The sequence below is a fragment of the Haliotis asinina genome, chromosome 9, assembly GCF_037392515.1.
Source record: "Haliotis asinina isolate JCU_RB_2024 chromosome 9, JCU_Hal_asi_v2, whole genome shotgun sequence".
In the NCBI taxonomy this organism is placed as follows: Eukaryota; Metazoa; Mollusca; class Gastropoda; order Lepetellida; family Haliotidae; genus Haliotis; species Haliotis asinina.
The window spans coordinates 31,332,941-31,350,013 of record NC_090288.1 but is presented as its reverse complement, the minus strand read 5'-3'; the positions used below and the strand labels follow the sequence as shown (position 1 = coordinate 31,350,013).

Below are 17,073 nucleotides of genomic sequence, written 5' to 3'. Positions count from 1 at the left end.
GTGTATCCACGACCACACGAAAAAATTCAATTTGCTTATGCAGAACCATGTAGAAATAAATGACAACGACAAACCAGTTTGCACGTCCACAAAACTCGCAAGCTGAATGGCCTAAACGACTATATCATAAGCACGTGTTCAAGAATAACTGTCAGATTTCGGGACAGCGACAGTAGATTGAATGCGTCTTCATTTATCTTATCAGTTGCCATAAAGCATGTTATTGGATGTCCATTTTCCACAGACCCGTGAAGGTCCCGGGATAGAATAGCCCTTCAGCAACCCATGCTTGCCACAAAAGACAACTATGCTTGTCGTAAGAGGCGACTAACGGGATCGGGTGGTCAGGCTCGCTGACTTGGTTGACACATGTCATCGGTTCCCAATTGCGCAGATCGATGCTCATGTTGTTGATCACTGGATTGTCTGGTCCAGACTCAATTATTTACAGACGGCCGCCATATAGCTGGAATATTGCTGAGTGTGGCGTAAAACTTAACTCACCCTCACCCTCACCATTTTCCACAAGCTGATTCAGGAATGTTCTGCGATTATCCTATCCTATCCTATCCTATCCTATCCTATCCTATCCTATCCTATCCTATCCTATCCTATCTATTTCGGTCCTTCAGTACACCAGTTCAGCTGTCAACATCAGTCACTCCAAGTTCAGTTGATGGATAATGCCTTTCAGCTATAGTCTTGACAACAGGTATAGTTGATATGGTACTGTGGTACCCAATTCCTTGTGATTCTCCTTTAAAATGTCTGACTTTTAAGATTATTACAAAATCATTTATGCGAATTGAATGATGGTTTTCATATTGACATTTCCTCAAGATAAATTTCCATGACGTCATGTTCGTTATAATGTCAGTCGTGATGGGAGGAGAGTTTCCTTTGTTGTGAATGTCAGTGATAAATCAAATCCGTGCAGTATCCGACAACAAGGTAAATGATGCCGCAAGACTATTAACACACATTATTAGGCAATTCTTCCTCATTTGAAACAGTCTTCAAATACCACGATGTCTAGGATGCCTCTACGTGATAGTCTGTATACAATTCAACAGAAGCGAGTTGGCAATGCACCATGATGCATAGTTATTAACGACCGTTGCGAACAGTGGACCCGTTCAAACGTTTTTATTTGTGAACATTATTTATCAGATCTACCCTTCCGCAACGATGTCGATACAACGTCACGACATGCTGGGCATTTTGTACTTGCTCTCTCATGGTGGTTATCAATGTGAATATGTAGACATTGTAATTATATTTTTCAAAGAAATGAAATTATACATACTATTAGGAAAATATTGAATTTTAGGAAAATATTTGACACAAACCAATCCATGCAAGTGGGTTGCCGAAAACGAGAGACGTAGAACACAAACTCAGTAAGTAAACTCCAAAACAGCATGTATATGTTCTCTTTTAGGAGTACACATTAAGGGTTTCATTGCAGAAAGAATGTCTACAATAGCTCACGTCATTGACATTCAGTAAGTTGATGAAAACGTCAATGGTGCTGATGGACAAGAGGCAGACCTTTGTGAAGAGCGCACATCGCTAGCACAGCGAGTAGCAGTCAGTTGTAATGCAGAAATTTGATGATCTTGTGATTAGCTTATTTATGTTATGCTAAATCAAGTTGAACAAGTTTCTCTTAACAATTTCCCTGTACTGTAAACTCGCTACCGCTCTATTACTATTTAAGACAGTGGCACTGTTATCTAGCCAAAATTCTTTAAACAATCAGTCTCACACCAAATCTACCAACAGCACAAACGTGGTATGTGCTACGTCTGTCTGTCATTTTATGTAACCGTTGGAAAACTGCATCTGTTCAATATTCCTGTGAATACCAAAAGGTCCGTTCATGATGAAAGTAACAGTAAACAAGGGTAATTGCAAATTGAAATTCGATACACACCTAACTGTGAAATTAGACATTGTGAGTTGCATCTGTCGTGTCTGACATTAAGAATCTGCCAACACATCGTCAGCTTCACCGTCCAGGAATGGCCGGTATGATTAACTCGAACCACCTAGCCTTTCAAGGGTTCGTAAAAACTCGACCATTCCTAATCATGATGTTGGGTCAGGATTCGGACGAAGACTAAAGTTCACAGACAACGCAACTGATAATTGCTTCCTCACTCTAGACAAAGACTTTTATAGCACCGCCAGAGGCCACTGGCTGACCACCACCCTGTAGATGACCACGACAGATGCAATAGATCGTATTGTAGGTCTCACGGATTAAACGTTAAATTACCAAAATCAATTGGCGTCAACGTTGGGTCGTGATTTTTCTTGGATTTCGTCGGCGAGTGGTTCCTTAATGTGATATCGGATCATGTTCGTATGGTCCAAGAGATCTGTTTTTTATTTACCAATGTCTCTCTGGAATTTAGTCTGAGAGATAAAGGTTTGTAATTATGGGATTAATGTCACTCAATGCCAAGATGCAATTGCATTACCGTGTTGCATTACATTTGGAGTAGAGCATTATGCTTATTGATTTCGTAAACAGTCTGATTGAATACCAACGTATAATTCTGTATGATCACTAAAGTATGATTGACGCTGTCTGTTCGCTTCATGTCCTACTGGTGTACTGTATCACCACAGTTGTCTTACAATCGGGAACACCGTTGGCACGGGTATGAACACCATTCTTAATGTACCCAGCCCGACGTGAAAGTCCGTCAAAAGGTAAAAATCCTCCCTCGCTCAATCACTCACTCACTCACTTTACTGGCAAAGGAAAACCATTCAAACCTTGCAAGGACTCTCTTTCTATATGAACATCTGATGAAGAATATACCGGGAAAGGGAAAATGAACAAGGTAAATACTTTACATACGTTCCCGTTGATCTCCTTACGATATTTTATTTTAAAAATGTCTTATCCAGTTTTAACTCATGCACATAATTCGCACTACTGTTATTACCATAGGATTAAACTAATATCCATTTCGAGTCCCTTCGTTAGTATATACCGGATGCACTATGAGTTCGTTAGTATATACCGGATGCACTATGAGTTCGTTAGTATATACCGGATGCACTATGAGTTCATTAGTATATACCGGATGCACTATGAGTTCGTTAGTATATACCCGATACTCAATGAATTCGTTATACCGGATAGACAAAACAGTTTGTTATTACATACCGGATACACAATGAGTTGGTCAGTATACACCGGATGCATAATGAGTTCGTTAGTAAGTACCGGATACACAGTGAGACACACATGTGTGATTCAAAAGGGGAAAGTTGGTTGTCATTCCACATTCTTTGTGATCATAAGTGGGGGCGAGAGGTTATTGTTACTCTGACACCTAAATTGCATACTTGGCTAGCGTTGCGATATGGATGATTCTGTGTAATTCATACGTCTCTAGAGTTTGTTGGTCAAGCTTACGCATACAACATCCATGGCTTCCGTACAGATTATAAAAGTATCATCGTAATCATGTGGAGGACAGTCACGCTCTAATGCATCGATGGTGCACATGAAATTCAGATGCAAATCCTTCACGTTTACCATGTTTCTCGTTTTAGAGGTGAACAATTGACTTGGCTTTTCATTTGTTTGTGACAGATGCCAGTGATGAGGAACGCTATCCTCTCTCGATAGCCGGCTATTACCAATATTTAATAGTGATTCTTGCACACAAGCTCATGATGCCGTCGTAATCGACCTGCATTGAGCCGAGATAACATGAGGCTGTGGAAAGGGCTTTGACGCTGATATTTACACACAAGATACTCTTGCGTTAAGAAGTGTTCAGAAAACCAGTGCCATGTTTACTGTGGTTTTTATCAGTACATTGGAAGTCTTTATAAGCATGGCTTTGATATTTATTCACAAATCCATGTCGCAGTATTTAGCAGTCGTAAGCTATATATCTTGGTAAATTTTGTCTAGACCTTGTGTGCGCATCGTATTTGCATTGCCAATATGAAAGACTACATTGTTTGAACCAATCGTATAAATTGACATATTGAACGCGTTCCGTTCTATAATGTTTGCAGAAAATACGGCTTTCGGCCGATGCTATGGAAGTGGTACTTTATCTACATGGGATCTGGGATTTCATTGTGACTGTCATAAACTTGTAGTCGAGTGTATGGTTCGTTCTGTTTGGCATTTGAAAAGTGCCCTAAATAGACGAATCTGTCATGTATGGAAACCTTTAGACATCATTTGTCTCTCAGTACAAGTTTCCCTGTGGAAATGTCCCGATCCTTTTTATATCAATTAGCTATGCTTTGGCGGAGAAACATCGTATATCATATTTGATGAGGCGTCTTTGGCTTTAGTGCTAATGCTACCGGTTATAACGGTCGATTCATTATTACGGTAAATACCAAACTTGGTATAAAACTTCTTGCAGGATCTTTGAAATAGCTTGTGCCACCGTTTGGCCTTTGGTCACAGGTTTCCTACGGTTCAAGTATACAATCAAGCATTAAGCTTTGGTATCTACAGTAACCTTATCAAGACACAGGTGGATATGTATTCACACCGCATTTATGGTATGGCTGTGTTCAGACACCAGATGGGTTTGTATGTAATGCAGCATTTTTGAGATGGGCTGTTGTACAGTCTGGCATATGGGAACTTGATTGTACCTTATATGAATGTGACATATTGTAGCATACTATAATGAAGACATTTAAGAAAAAATGACAATATGCAGGATGTATTTCTCAACGGATGTGTGTTGTTACTTTCATTTCATGATACATCGTTTATATGAAATGATGTTGAATTCATGTCTTCATGGATGCCGGGTTCGGATGGTACACTTTCGTTTTATTGACGACATATTCTGCTGCGGTGTGAGGCTTGACACAGAGCTATTTGCAAAATGGTAGAAAAAGTTTCATTAGGAAAAAGGATATTTGTTCTGCTTAGGGATTTACTTAAGAAACTCCATATACCAAGCGGTCGTTTCAGAAATGTGTTCGTGTTGAAAGGTAATAATACTGGCATGAAATTAATCCGTATATGAGAATTGGTTGCCACCAACATTGATGACAAACGGATCGTTTCTTATTTCTCCAAGATTGCTTTTGACTTTATAGCATTTCAGCCTATTATGCTGCGATTTGTCCAGTCTTGCTTTGATACTGTGTGATCAATTTGAAGGATGGGAAAATATACCAATCTTGCTTTAAGTCTAAAAGGTGATGGCTCTTTTTGCCTGGTCAATTTGAAGGAAGAGAAAATATGCCAGTCTTACTTTCAGACATTGTTAGGAGGTGATGTCTGAAAGACGCTTTATATATGATCAGTTTGCAGGATATACAAATATACTCCGTTGACTGACACTTTAACATAGGCATGAAACTCATTGTAAAAGGATCTGTAGCTGAAATACACATGATCGTGTTCATCCAGACAACGCAAATGCATGTACATGGCATTTTGTACATTTGAGAAGATTACCCTAGAACTATTTTAGTATCAAAACTCATGTTGAGAAAATTACGATTAGTAGATATAACAGATATATTTGTGTATCCAAGGGTGTATACGTGCTTTGCAACGTTTATATGTTCCAGATTAAGCACCAGCTGATGTTGATATCAAACCCATCAACACCTTTGAAATATGTTTCTAAACTCGTCAGTAGACCTCCTGCAGGGTTACAGGATATTAGATAGGGTGTAATGTTCCAGGAAAAGGTTTCAGGGGCTACAAGATAAGCCTCGGCATGACGTGATCATTAGTGATACCCACCGTTTATATAACCTATCTCTCTAGAAGGGAGATCTTGCCGAGACAATCTCACACATTGCAAAAATTACACCAGTGACCGTGTAATATATTGCAGATTAACATAAATACTGTCAAAGCTCCATGTTGTGATACATGTTGGAAACGTTCATCTGTCAGCGACTGTGATTATTTGTTGTTTTCATGTATATTTGTATGAAAGTGCAGAGATTGCAATTCCAAGACCGATGTGCTTCATACAATGAAAACACGCTTGTTTAAGAGCTGTTTATGTCAACTTCGACTGTTTCTAATGGCTCACGACAGGATTAGCCAGATCTCACAAACAAGCTCAGAATATGGCTCTGACACCATCCATTAATAATTGATTATGATCCTGTCATCGTCTGTCTATCACCTGTTTATTCGGTCTATGCAATGTATGTGCATTCCGACGAGAGACACGTGAATAGCTCGTCGCACGTCGGAGTTACTCGTCATCATCATGATGATTATCATCATCACTTAGTTACATCTTCGATGGTACAGTTGATAGTAAGGCTGGTGTTGCATCGCCGACCTTTGCGATATTTCAGCAGCATTACAGCTAGACATCAGTTGATGTCATATGTTACCTTGGTAACTTGTTTAAAACTCTGCTTCTGAAAGTGGCCAAATTTTAAATGGCAGGAAAGGCTGATGAGTCGATGAACTGATATTAATGAAATCCACAAGACAAGTATTATGCTGGCAAGCCCGGGAAATCCTTTATTCGAATACGTATTAGCTATTCGAAAGCAACAAAGCTGATCGTACTTGTTGTAATTGATTAAGATTTGGAGAAATGAACAGAGATCATTTTCTCGATTCAATGTATCTGCATTCGGTCACGCAGTATCCACGTCTGAGGATAATAACACTTGTGAAGTTCCAAACCAAAAACCTTACTTCGGAAATTTGGATGTTGTAGAGAACACCCTCTAGTCGACCTTAGGTTTGTTAAGTGAAGGTTTTCCTCTGAAATGAGGTCATTTATAATGAAAGAAATGGATCGAAGCGAAACAAAAACCTAAATGAATTGAAATTACTCCAATCTCATGTTCATTTTTTGTGTATTGATCGATGACAAATAATACATTTTCTGCGAAAAGGAACTTGAAATATCTCTCACAAAAATGTATCCATGATTTTCAAGCAGTCTTGGCAAGAAATTGAAGCAATTACCTTTTAAGAAACAGTTAGGGAAAAACAGACTACGCGAATGAAAATTGTAATTACTTCATTGAGAAAACTGGGTCAGCGTCGGTTTCACATGAGTTCAGACAAATCTGTCGGTTTATCGTGTGAAAGGTTGTTAGTACTAGTACCTAACTCAAACATCGATATTTCTAAATCCTTCTGTTTATTGTTTATTTTAAAAGTTTTAGGTATTACTAAATCAAGCACAAAATCCAGGTTGGCAACTGGCGCCATTCGCTATTCAGGGATTTTTTTGTTTTTGTGTCTACTCTGACTTTGATTCTGTCCACAGATGTGTGTTTGAATGTGCCTTACATATGCAAAGCTTCAAATCTATATTACGGTCTACATACCTTTGTGACGTTATGGTATCTTACATGCAGACAGCCATAGAAAGTGAGCATACTCGCTCCACTGAGCCATATGAACAGATCAGTTTTGTAACGTTTGCTTTTAAAATCAGATGATATCTCATTTAGTCATTTATGTGGCCGTGGGATGTGGCATCTTGTCTACCCTTGTGTTTTGTGTCCTTCTACAAACATTCATACAATCAGATTTAAACATTTCTTGAGACCAAAGCTGACTGTTTTTCTCATATAGGATTCAAAGTTCACTAAACTATGAGAATCTATGTAGGTGTTTCTATTGATTCTGTGGATCATCGAAATGGGGACCTAGGTGACTGTGTCTAACGGTATCGCAAGTTACTCGCCATAGTTGTGTGCCCTAAATGTGACAGGATCCTGTTCAGCTGGTCAAAGTACATACTGCTCTTTCTTCTTATTTGAAATCATTTGTCCATGAATTTTGTCTTTCCCATCATACAGAACAGGGAAGCTGTGGGAAAACTGTTGAAAGTCGCCCATATATTACTTCAACAGTTCCACAAATAGCAACAGAAACCCATACTCACTAACTCACTCACTAACACACCCAGTCGTCCTATTCGGCATTAATCGAAAGAGTCATCAGAGACCGCAGTAACAGATCCACGTGCATTGTCCACTGTAGCAAGACAAGTTACAAGTGCCTTTTTTCAAGGATGTGGCCACAGAGTACAAGTACACAATTTGTAAAGACGACCAATAAACTGTCATTAATTACACTGAAGGACTGGATGAAAAGAACACTGATCTTGTGTTTCCATAGCTTCGGCTGCCTAACCCACTGCTGCTGTCATTTTAAAGCTCTCACGTAGAATTTATTTGATTCGGAAATAAATTTTATGAACTCTTTTTTTCCAGGTCAACAGTTTTGTTGGGGCTTTTCACGACGCTGTCATCCTGTATGCACTTGCACTGAATGAAACTCTGGCAGCGAATATATCCATAACCAATGGTTCGGAAATCACCAAGCGAATGTGGAATCGAACATTCGAAGGTAATACACTTTTTGTGATTCTTTGCAGTCGCCAGCTAGAAATACTGCCACTGAAGGCATAAGTTGTACCTCTAAAAGATACTTTAGGGTTGCGTTCCCATATGCAACAGACTCTTCCAAATACTTGAGGCTTCCTTGTGGATGGAAGGACTCTGCACATAAGTCTGACCCGAGTGTAGACAGGATGCTCTGACAGGAACAGAACCATTGATTGCACTCTGTGCAGTTCACGTGTTTGCAGTTCAGGTCACTGAGTCAAAGTGATTCACAGGCATGGTTTTAGCTAGTATTGGCACCAGGTGTTTGCGGGGAAGATGCACACTCCCCGGAAACACATGCATAGGCATGGGTTCATGTGCAAACACCCAGGAACACGTGGTACAAGTCAATATAGGGAACCGATGATCAAAGTGATTTCCATAAGCCGTGAACCACAACCATAAACCTCATGATCAAAACTCCATCAGCACAACCACACCCCTCCTAAACACAGACCACCACTAGACTCAGCAATAGCACAAGCGTCAACTGCTGTCATAGAAATGGTAATTTTTTCCCGAACCCCCTATTAATCGTTTTTGTGTGCTAATTCTTTTAGCTCTTCCTTATCGTGGTTAGGTGGCACGTTTTAAAACAAGAAACATGCCTTTGATCTTTGCCGTTGAACCTAATGGAGCAGGTTTTGGGATGCGAGCAGAGCTCAGGTGCTTGTATTCTCAAAGTAACCGTCTCTATCACTACACGTCAACATAAACCAGACTTGATGATGCAGAGTTGGTAAACGAAACTAATTGCCCTTTTTTTAATTCACGGAAATCCAATATATCTTTGCAGCTTACAAAAAACTTCTGTGCGTGTAAACACGAGATCTTATTTAACTTGTGGTGAACGTGAGTTGGCAAGGTATTTTCCATGTAATCCTGAAGACATATTTCAATTGTAACTGAATCTTAGGCTTGTACTTACATATAAATTCTCTTCTATCGACCGGGAGGACACAACCACTATGATATCTCAGTGATTTAACATCTTGTATCAAACTAGATTCCTTAAAGAACCAGTGTCGCTGCAGAACAGGGATGAAATGATTAGGGTCATTTCTGAACCCAAGAGACAGGCGCGTCTAAACCCTGATGCCCATTCGTCAATATGCTTCGGTTGCTAGGATGCATCTCGGGTTAAGTGATATTGATATTTCACTGATTTGAGCATTTCTGTCGAGGGGCCTGAAGGCCCTTCATAGCGATGCATGATTTCCTGAAGTCTGCCTGACATGGTGAGGCGTTGGCTTGAGGATAAGAGAGTACATCGAGAGGACACGTTCTGGGCCAAGAGAGCAGAGGGCATTGGTGATATAAAGAAGGCTCAAACAAGTAGCATTGCCTTATTTCTGTAATGTGTTGGTTAAGCGATTCAGTTAATTACAATAGTGCTATCTGCAGTAACATCTCAGATGTGACTTTATGTAACCTACATCATACCCTATGGCATGTGTGATTAATTGCCATGTCATTTGTGTATCTTAGCATCCAAATGACCTTGTCTACAGATATAGATCCTTAAACTATAGGTTTATTATCAATAATTGCAGTGCTTAGTGCTTAGTACTTAGTCGCGTTATGCTAGTTGTTATATCCAGCATTTTCTAATTACTTCATCAGCATACATACATGCGAGTTGTCTTCCCATACATAAATAGCAACCTCTTTAATGGTGTAACATCGATGAACACTTGCAGGTAAGGAGTACTGAAGAGGTCTTACTGAAAGAACCTCATCCTGATTGTCGAACTGCCACCGTTATTGAAAGTTTGCAACGGCGTAAAACGGCATTTAATCACTCTCATCGATCTTCCCCTTTGTTTCATTCATTTGTGATTTTTTCCAACATATGTGATTATTTTGGGGCTGAAAAAAGTATGAAAAAGACCGCCTCATTCAACAGATGATATAAAAGCTTCACTGTAACGAAATGCTAGGAAGAGTGATTGAGTGAACGTGTTTTACGCCGTCTTGTCCATGTTCCAGTCATAGACTTCATGATACACCAGAAAGGGTCTTCATTAATTGCACCCATGTGAAAGTCAAACTCGTGTTCGGCATGACGAGCAAACACTAGGTCGCCACCACTGTACTAGAATGCGTCAGTGGACCCTACATGAAAGGGTTAAGCACACATGTTCTGTCTGAAGATTATTCGCAAGTTGAACGTTTTCAGTATTTTCACGGGTTCTTTATGGACATTCTTAAGATAGTGAAGTCACGAACTGACACTACGTTTCACAGGGGCTTACACATGCTTTTAGTGGGTGCATTTTGTTACCAATTTTGATTAACGCAGTGACATATTGCAGATAAAAATATGCATTTTGTCTGAATGCGAAAACCCGTCTCTTAGAATTTAGATTTCACGGTGTATTTGCATACGCTGTGGACAAATCGATTTTCAAGCGTTTGATTATATCTCCGTTAAGATTTTACACAAAATTAATTATGTTCACGCTTTTTGATCAGAATAACCGTCAAAAAGGATTTAACAGTTTTCCACTTAGGAAGCCAAGTTTTCTACTCTTTTCAGTATGTTCACTCGATTGTTAATTGCTTGTGCTTCTTTGGCAAATTTTCGATAATTAAATTTCATTGATAACTGAATTTGGTGACAAATCACCTAAATATTTTCTTCAACGACAGGAGTATAAAATAATTGATGATTGTACTGATTTACAGTCGTGTGAAATTCCTTTTAATTAGAATATATTAATGTTGACATTGAATCTCACCTGACTGAACTATTACGACCCAATATTAACTGCATGTTACTCACAAGAGTTCCCCACGATCCCCTCTTTCCACACACCCACCCCACCCCACCCACCCCCACACAGAGAGAGAGAGAGAGAGAGAGAGAGAGAGAGAGAGAGAGAGAGAGAGAGCTGGTTGTTGAAAGCAACCAGATGGACCGGGTATACGTAGTTTCCAGGTGCCATTGTACCCGATTCCGTTGCTCACAGTGACCAGTCACAGGATTTCCTGGTCTAAAATATTTAAAGGACGAAGTTACATGGCAGGACTTTTGATTAAATTCAAATTTTGCTGACATAAACAATCAAAATGAAAAGACACTTCGGTGGCATTTTCATAACTGCTTATCAGAATTCATTTGAGAACCAGCGTCCACACCCTTGGGTGCAACAGCTGAAGACATAAGCACTCTCTCGTACAATATTCATGATATGACACAGACATCAGATTAATCGATGAGCGTAAGTATTGCTTGGATGCATATAGTTGTGTGTGTGCGCCTCTCTCTCTCTCTCTCTCTCTCTCTCTCTCTCTCTCTCTCTCTCTCTCTCTCTCTCTCTCTCTCTCTCTCTCTCTCTCTCTCTCTCTCTCTCTCTCTCTCTCTCTCTCTCTCTCTCTCTCTCTCTCTCTCTCTCTCTCTCTCTCTCTCTCTCTCTCTGCATGCAATTCATCAAGGAAAACGATTTCACATCTGTGTATATGGCTTGCTCAAATTCCTTAAGGCAGCCTGAAGAAAACTGCAACCAAATGCCAATAAGCACATCCATTCGTGTGACACAATGTGACCTGTTGCTATCATACATGTGGTTCAGTGAAGAATCACGATGTGATAATATGCCTAAGCTTTCACTGTCGAACGTGTAAATCCTTCCAATGTATATATGGATAAATACAATGTGACGTGTTAATCGCACGAATATTGTAGCCACCATATTTGCAATTACCATGTAAATACTGGATTCCGTGTTACATTGACACGGACGCACCGGCACTTGGGCAAGGTTCATGACTTTATGGCTTTAGTGGATGTTTAGTGAATGACAACATGAAAAGTTCAACTGGAAAATGAGAGTCAAGTATAATTAGAAACTGCTAGTGTCAGCAAGAGTTTTATACTCCCCAGTGAGTTGAGGTTGGTAATACTGTGTGACGTAGAGATTGACGTCCAATGATCGAGGAAACAAATACCAGCGCCTTGAGCAAACACTAGTTGCATGGATTTGTGCGCTAGATCTATATATATAAATATTCTATAATGATAAAATATTCTATAATAATAATGATAATGATATGCTCCTTTACTCAATAGGGCTGGGGATACGGGAACAGGTTTTGTCCGTCCGACTAGCTGTCCTTTTCTCAACCATTATGGGGAAATCTGTTTAAGTTAGAAAATTTAAATTTCACTCGATAATGTAACTGTCCTATATTTGATGAGTTCAAAGAGGAGTATTTCAGTTTCGTGCACACTGAATTTTTACGCAAAATCTTAGTTCAAAAGATGTCATACATTATTTGTCCCCAGCTGTACCTTCCCAGCTGCAAGTTTATTGGAGCATGCCCAGTGATAGTCGTAATTTTTGTATAACAGGATACGCAAATTTGCTGATTTCTGTTTCCTAATGGTTCGTGTGTTTTTCAATCAGAAATAGAATTCTATAGCCGCTTTTTAGTTGACAAGTAAACATCTTTTGGTATGTTTGAGGATTACATCAGATCCAGCTTTCATCAGATTGTCGAGAAAAAACATATATTTTTAAGTTTAAAAGACGTCAACCCTCATCAAATGATACGTCAGCTGAATACATATGATATATACTAGTATCATATGTTGGGTGAGTCGTTTACAATTCGTCTTTAGAGGATGCTGTGTACTACGTTTGATGAGAGCTGTATCTGATCGACTAGAATTGTAATGTAATGTAATCCTTCCGCTTTCAACCATTACAAAAGATGTTTTGCTTGTCAATGATATACTATCAGTGACGCACATTAGGCAAACACCTACATACATATGAACACAACTGTTTCCATTCTTATTAACGCAAATGTCGGAAGATAAATTAAATGTTTATGAGATATAGCCTTCTCCCTGTTTAATTATGTATTGCAAAAAAAATATGTGGTGTTGACATTATATGGGATATTGTAGTCCCAACCAGTAATTGTTCCTGCCGGAATTTGTTACTCGGAACTAATGATTAGGGATAGGATTGAGATGCGAACACTTGTTTGTCATCACTGACGTGAACACTTGCCTTGTTGAAGTAACAGAACAATAGTTTCATTCTGATTTATCCCCTTGAGCAATTTGCATTTTTTAAAGGAAAACACAAAGCATAATGATGTGATCCTTCATTGATCGAGAATTGGCAGCAAATGTGAACACGATCACAATGACCTGCTTCTTATTCTGAGATGGAAGGCAACGTAAGCTGAATGTAATGGAATTGGAAACAATCTTTGAGTTTTTCCAATGTTAATTGCCTATATGAATTCCATCCAAGATTCTTTTCACAAATATGAACGATAGCTTTCATATACCTACCCTTATCCACGACGCCTATTGTCATTGCAGACACTTTTCGCCAGTGTTATTTGCCATCAATACAGCCGCTGAAATTGAGATTGAATATTTTCCAGTTTTGACATCTGAAATTATGTCATACAGGTTTATATTATATTGCAACAGCATTTGCGAGAAGCTTTCACCCTTTTCCAACATCTAGTAACAAATAAACAAAATCTATCAACTCCAAACAACCTTCAAATTGTTGTTAGTAGACTGAATCTGTAAATGGTTAAGCCTTTGTCCTAAAATGAAGCATCGTGTTCCGAAGTGAGTAAATAATGCGTTTGTTTCAGTAAAAATCGGGACATACACTCATCCAATTGAATACGCTGTTTATCGCAGGTGGTGCAACATCTGACAACAGTGAAAATGTGTAACCTTTTTTCTTCATAAGTGCCGATGCATCTGGTCTGATGTGTGTGGGAGGAACGCCTTTAGTTGATCATGGCGTTCTAAGCCCAGTGATGTACCTTATCACATGTTGGTGTTGCTGTGTTGCAAGTTAAATCTATGTGCAAGATAATTAAATGCAGACGGCATTCTACTTGTGTTAAGTAAATTGGAAACATTCGTTTACGTGATATTATGCATGTCTAAGTATGGCAGTTTCAGTTATGTGATTTTTCATATCGAATAATCATTATTTAAATATCTATCAGAGATTCGTGTGTAGATAACTCACCATTAATATATGCACATGATACCAAATCAGAAGTGCACAAGATATACTGGTGTGATGAAAACTGACATAATAATCAGATGACGTAAGCTCTCTACAACAATGCATGAGTGTATGCATGCGTGTGTGAGTGAACGTGCGCGTACGCGTGCGTGTATGTGTGTCTTAAAGCTGTACAGTCGTTGTACAGGGATTATCCATCAGCGTAAATGACACTCAGTTTAATATTCTTCTCCAAGTAGTTTTCTGTAAAGGAAAGTTCATACTATCGTCCAGTATTTACTTTCGAACAGCAATGAGTGGGTTGTGTTTTACGCCGCATTCAGCAATATTCCAGCTACATGGCAGCCGTCCGAACAACAATGAATACAATCATTTTGAGTTTAATGTGTTCTTCAAATCACTGCCGCATGTCTACTGTGAGTTGTCAAAATTTATGTTTTTAAACATAAACGTGCACTCATTACCAGTAGCCTTGGATATCAAATCCACAGTTCAAGAAGCCATTGTTGAAGCGCCTGGCTCAGGTGGTCGGGCCAGAATCATTTAATGCAATGCATATCTTAAGGCGCTGGCATGGCCATGTGTCTTAGACATAGTGTAGCCACCGACATCAGTAGTTCACATCACTTGCCGTTTAAGTCAATTGCAGAAAAGCTGTACAACCGTCTCTGCGGACCTTAGCTGCATGTGTCTGAACACATTTAAGGAAGATGTGTACGTTGTAATCAAATTGGCACATACACACTTATCTTCAAGTAGGTTATTCAGCAGATCTCTGCACCATGATACCGCGTGAGTGTGAAATTGTAGTATGGTTTGAAACATGACAGCTCCTTGCAGGGTATTTCCCCAAGTGTCCTCTGATAGATATATGACAGTCTTAGCCTCTGTGCTCAGAACGGTACAAGTCTATCGAATTAGGTGAAAACAATTACCTCAGGATGTTGAAACAACCTCAAAGTTATATGTCCATTTTAAATCCAGTTTACCTATTTCTAAATGCATCTTTGCAAATGAAACTCATACCCAAGTTATATGCAGTATCAATTACACTACCGAACACATAAGAGTTTGTATAATTAAATGGACGATTATATCCTTCTCACAGTTGCAGTGATTTAAGAGATACCTCCATTGTAGTCATGCATTTTTAATTAGCCATGTATGTGTGACAGCGTACGTATGATCTACTTTGGACGATGGCACTTGTCAAGATTGTGTAACAGTTGTAGTGCATGCTTCTGGAAATAATCATGCACTTTATTGCTAACTCAACAGACTAAAAATAATGCAGCCTGCTTGTATGACTCCTTGATGATTTGCAGAAGAAATCTATACATGTGGTACAGTTGTAAAATGTCTTAAGATTATGGAAACAATCACCCACTTTTACAATCCAACTGCGAGCTTTATGGATATTGATAACAGACACGTGGACGTGCCATTTCTGGGACTTTCACATGTGGGGTACTGAGACACATGATTTCAATCAACTTGTGATTAGACATCGGTGGCTCGGTGCTCGGATGCTATGAGGAGATTGCCATGCTATGTGTTGCAGGTTATAGGTTGTGTAAAGTAAGAATGTTACTAATCAGAAATGTTCCAGGGCAAATTGTAAAGTGCAAATATCTAATGGATTTACATAAAACGTGACTTAAATTCATTATCTATATATGCTACTCTGATGTGTAAATAACTTTAGTGAGATTTCTAAAAAGTATTTTCGTTCCAAAGACGAAATGTTTAAGGTAAATGTCAGTAAGCTCAGTTAAAGAGACGCAAAGTTGCTAGGCAAACATTTTTAATAAACATCTGATATAGCTGGCATTGTAAAATCTACTCTGCTAGAAGAGATTTCTAATGGGTGTGGAAAGAGCTTCGTCGCATGAATTTTTAATGAATGTTATTAATTGCTTTTCAGGTATAACAGGCACTGTCAGTATAGATCAGAATGGGGACAGGAATGCTGACTATTCGCTACTTGATCTTAACCCTGACACTGATACGTTTGAGGTATGTAATAATTTATGCTTGATATAATTCATGTTTAATATATTTATTTAATATGTAATGGTTGGTTATTTCCATCCAAAGGCTACATATACAAGATAGGAACGTACTTCTAATTTGCATTCAGATGTACTCTTTTGTATTTATGTGGTTAAGAGTTTCAGCTTATCATCTGAAAACTGTTTGTTTAAAATAAACATTATAAAATTATAAAATGTGTGAGGAAGAGTATTGTTGAGTAAAACTGTGAACTTGATGCATGCTTGAAGCGACAAATGTCGGTCATTTCATATGTTATCAGTTCAGCAAAAGCTATCCTGAGGTGTGTTTATTCTTATGGAACCAGGGCTAACGTTAGAGTCCGCTCGTGGTGACTGTGCAGAAAATGTCGTTACTCCCAATGAGCTCACGCTGACGTTAACAAAACTTCAAAAGTCACTGTTTATGTGTTTGCAGGTTGTGGCCAATTACTATGGCAACAAGAAACAGTATGAGCCAGTTGAGCACAAGTCCATTCACTGGGCGGGAGGCAGGAACAGTCCCCCTCCAGACACCCCTGATTGTGGATTTGACGGTTCCAAATGCCCGCCTGATGGTGAGTTGACGTTTTAAGTCACTGTTAGTGTCGTCAAGGATGACTTTG

The 17,073-nt window shown here is 39.0% G+C and overlaps 1 protein-coding gene across 4 annotated transcripts in view; it reads left to right on the top strand.

The window, feature by feature from the left end:
- LOC137295684 (atrial natriuretic peptide receptor 1-like) overlaps positions 1-17,073 on the top strand; it is a 415,887-nt gene that overhangs the window by 360,872 nt on the left and 37,942 nt on the right. For all 4 annotated transcript variants that reach the window (XM_067827161.1, XM_067827162.1, XM_067827163.1 and 1 more), the window contains 3 exons: positions 8,227-8,362; positions 16,342-16,433; positions 16,887-17,025. In XM_067827161.1, coding sequence (XP_067683262.1) covers positions 8,227-8,362; positions 16,342-16,433; positions 16,887-17,025 — 367 coding nt within the window. The remainder of the gene's footprint in view (positions 1-8,226; positions 8,363-16,341; positions 16,434-16,886; positions 17,026-17,073) is intronic.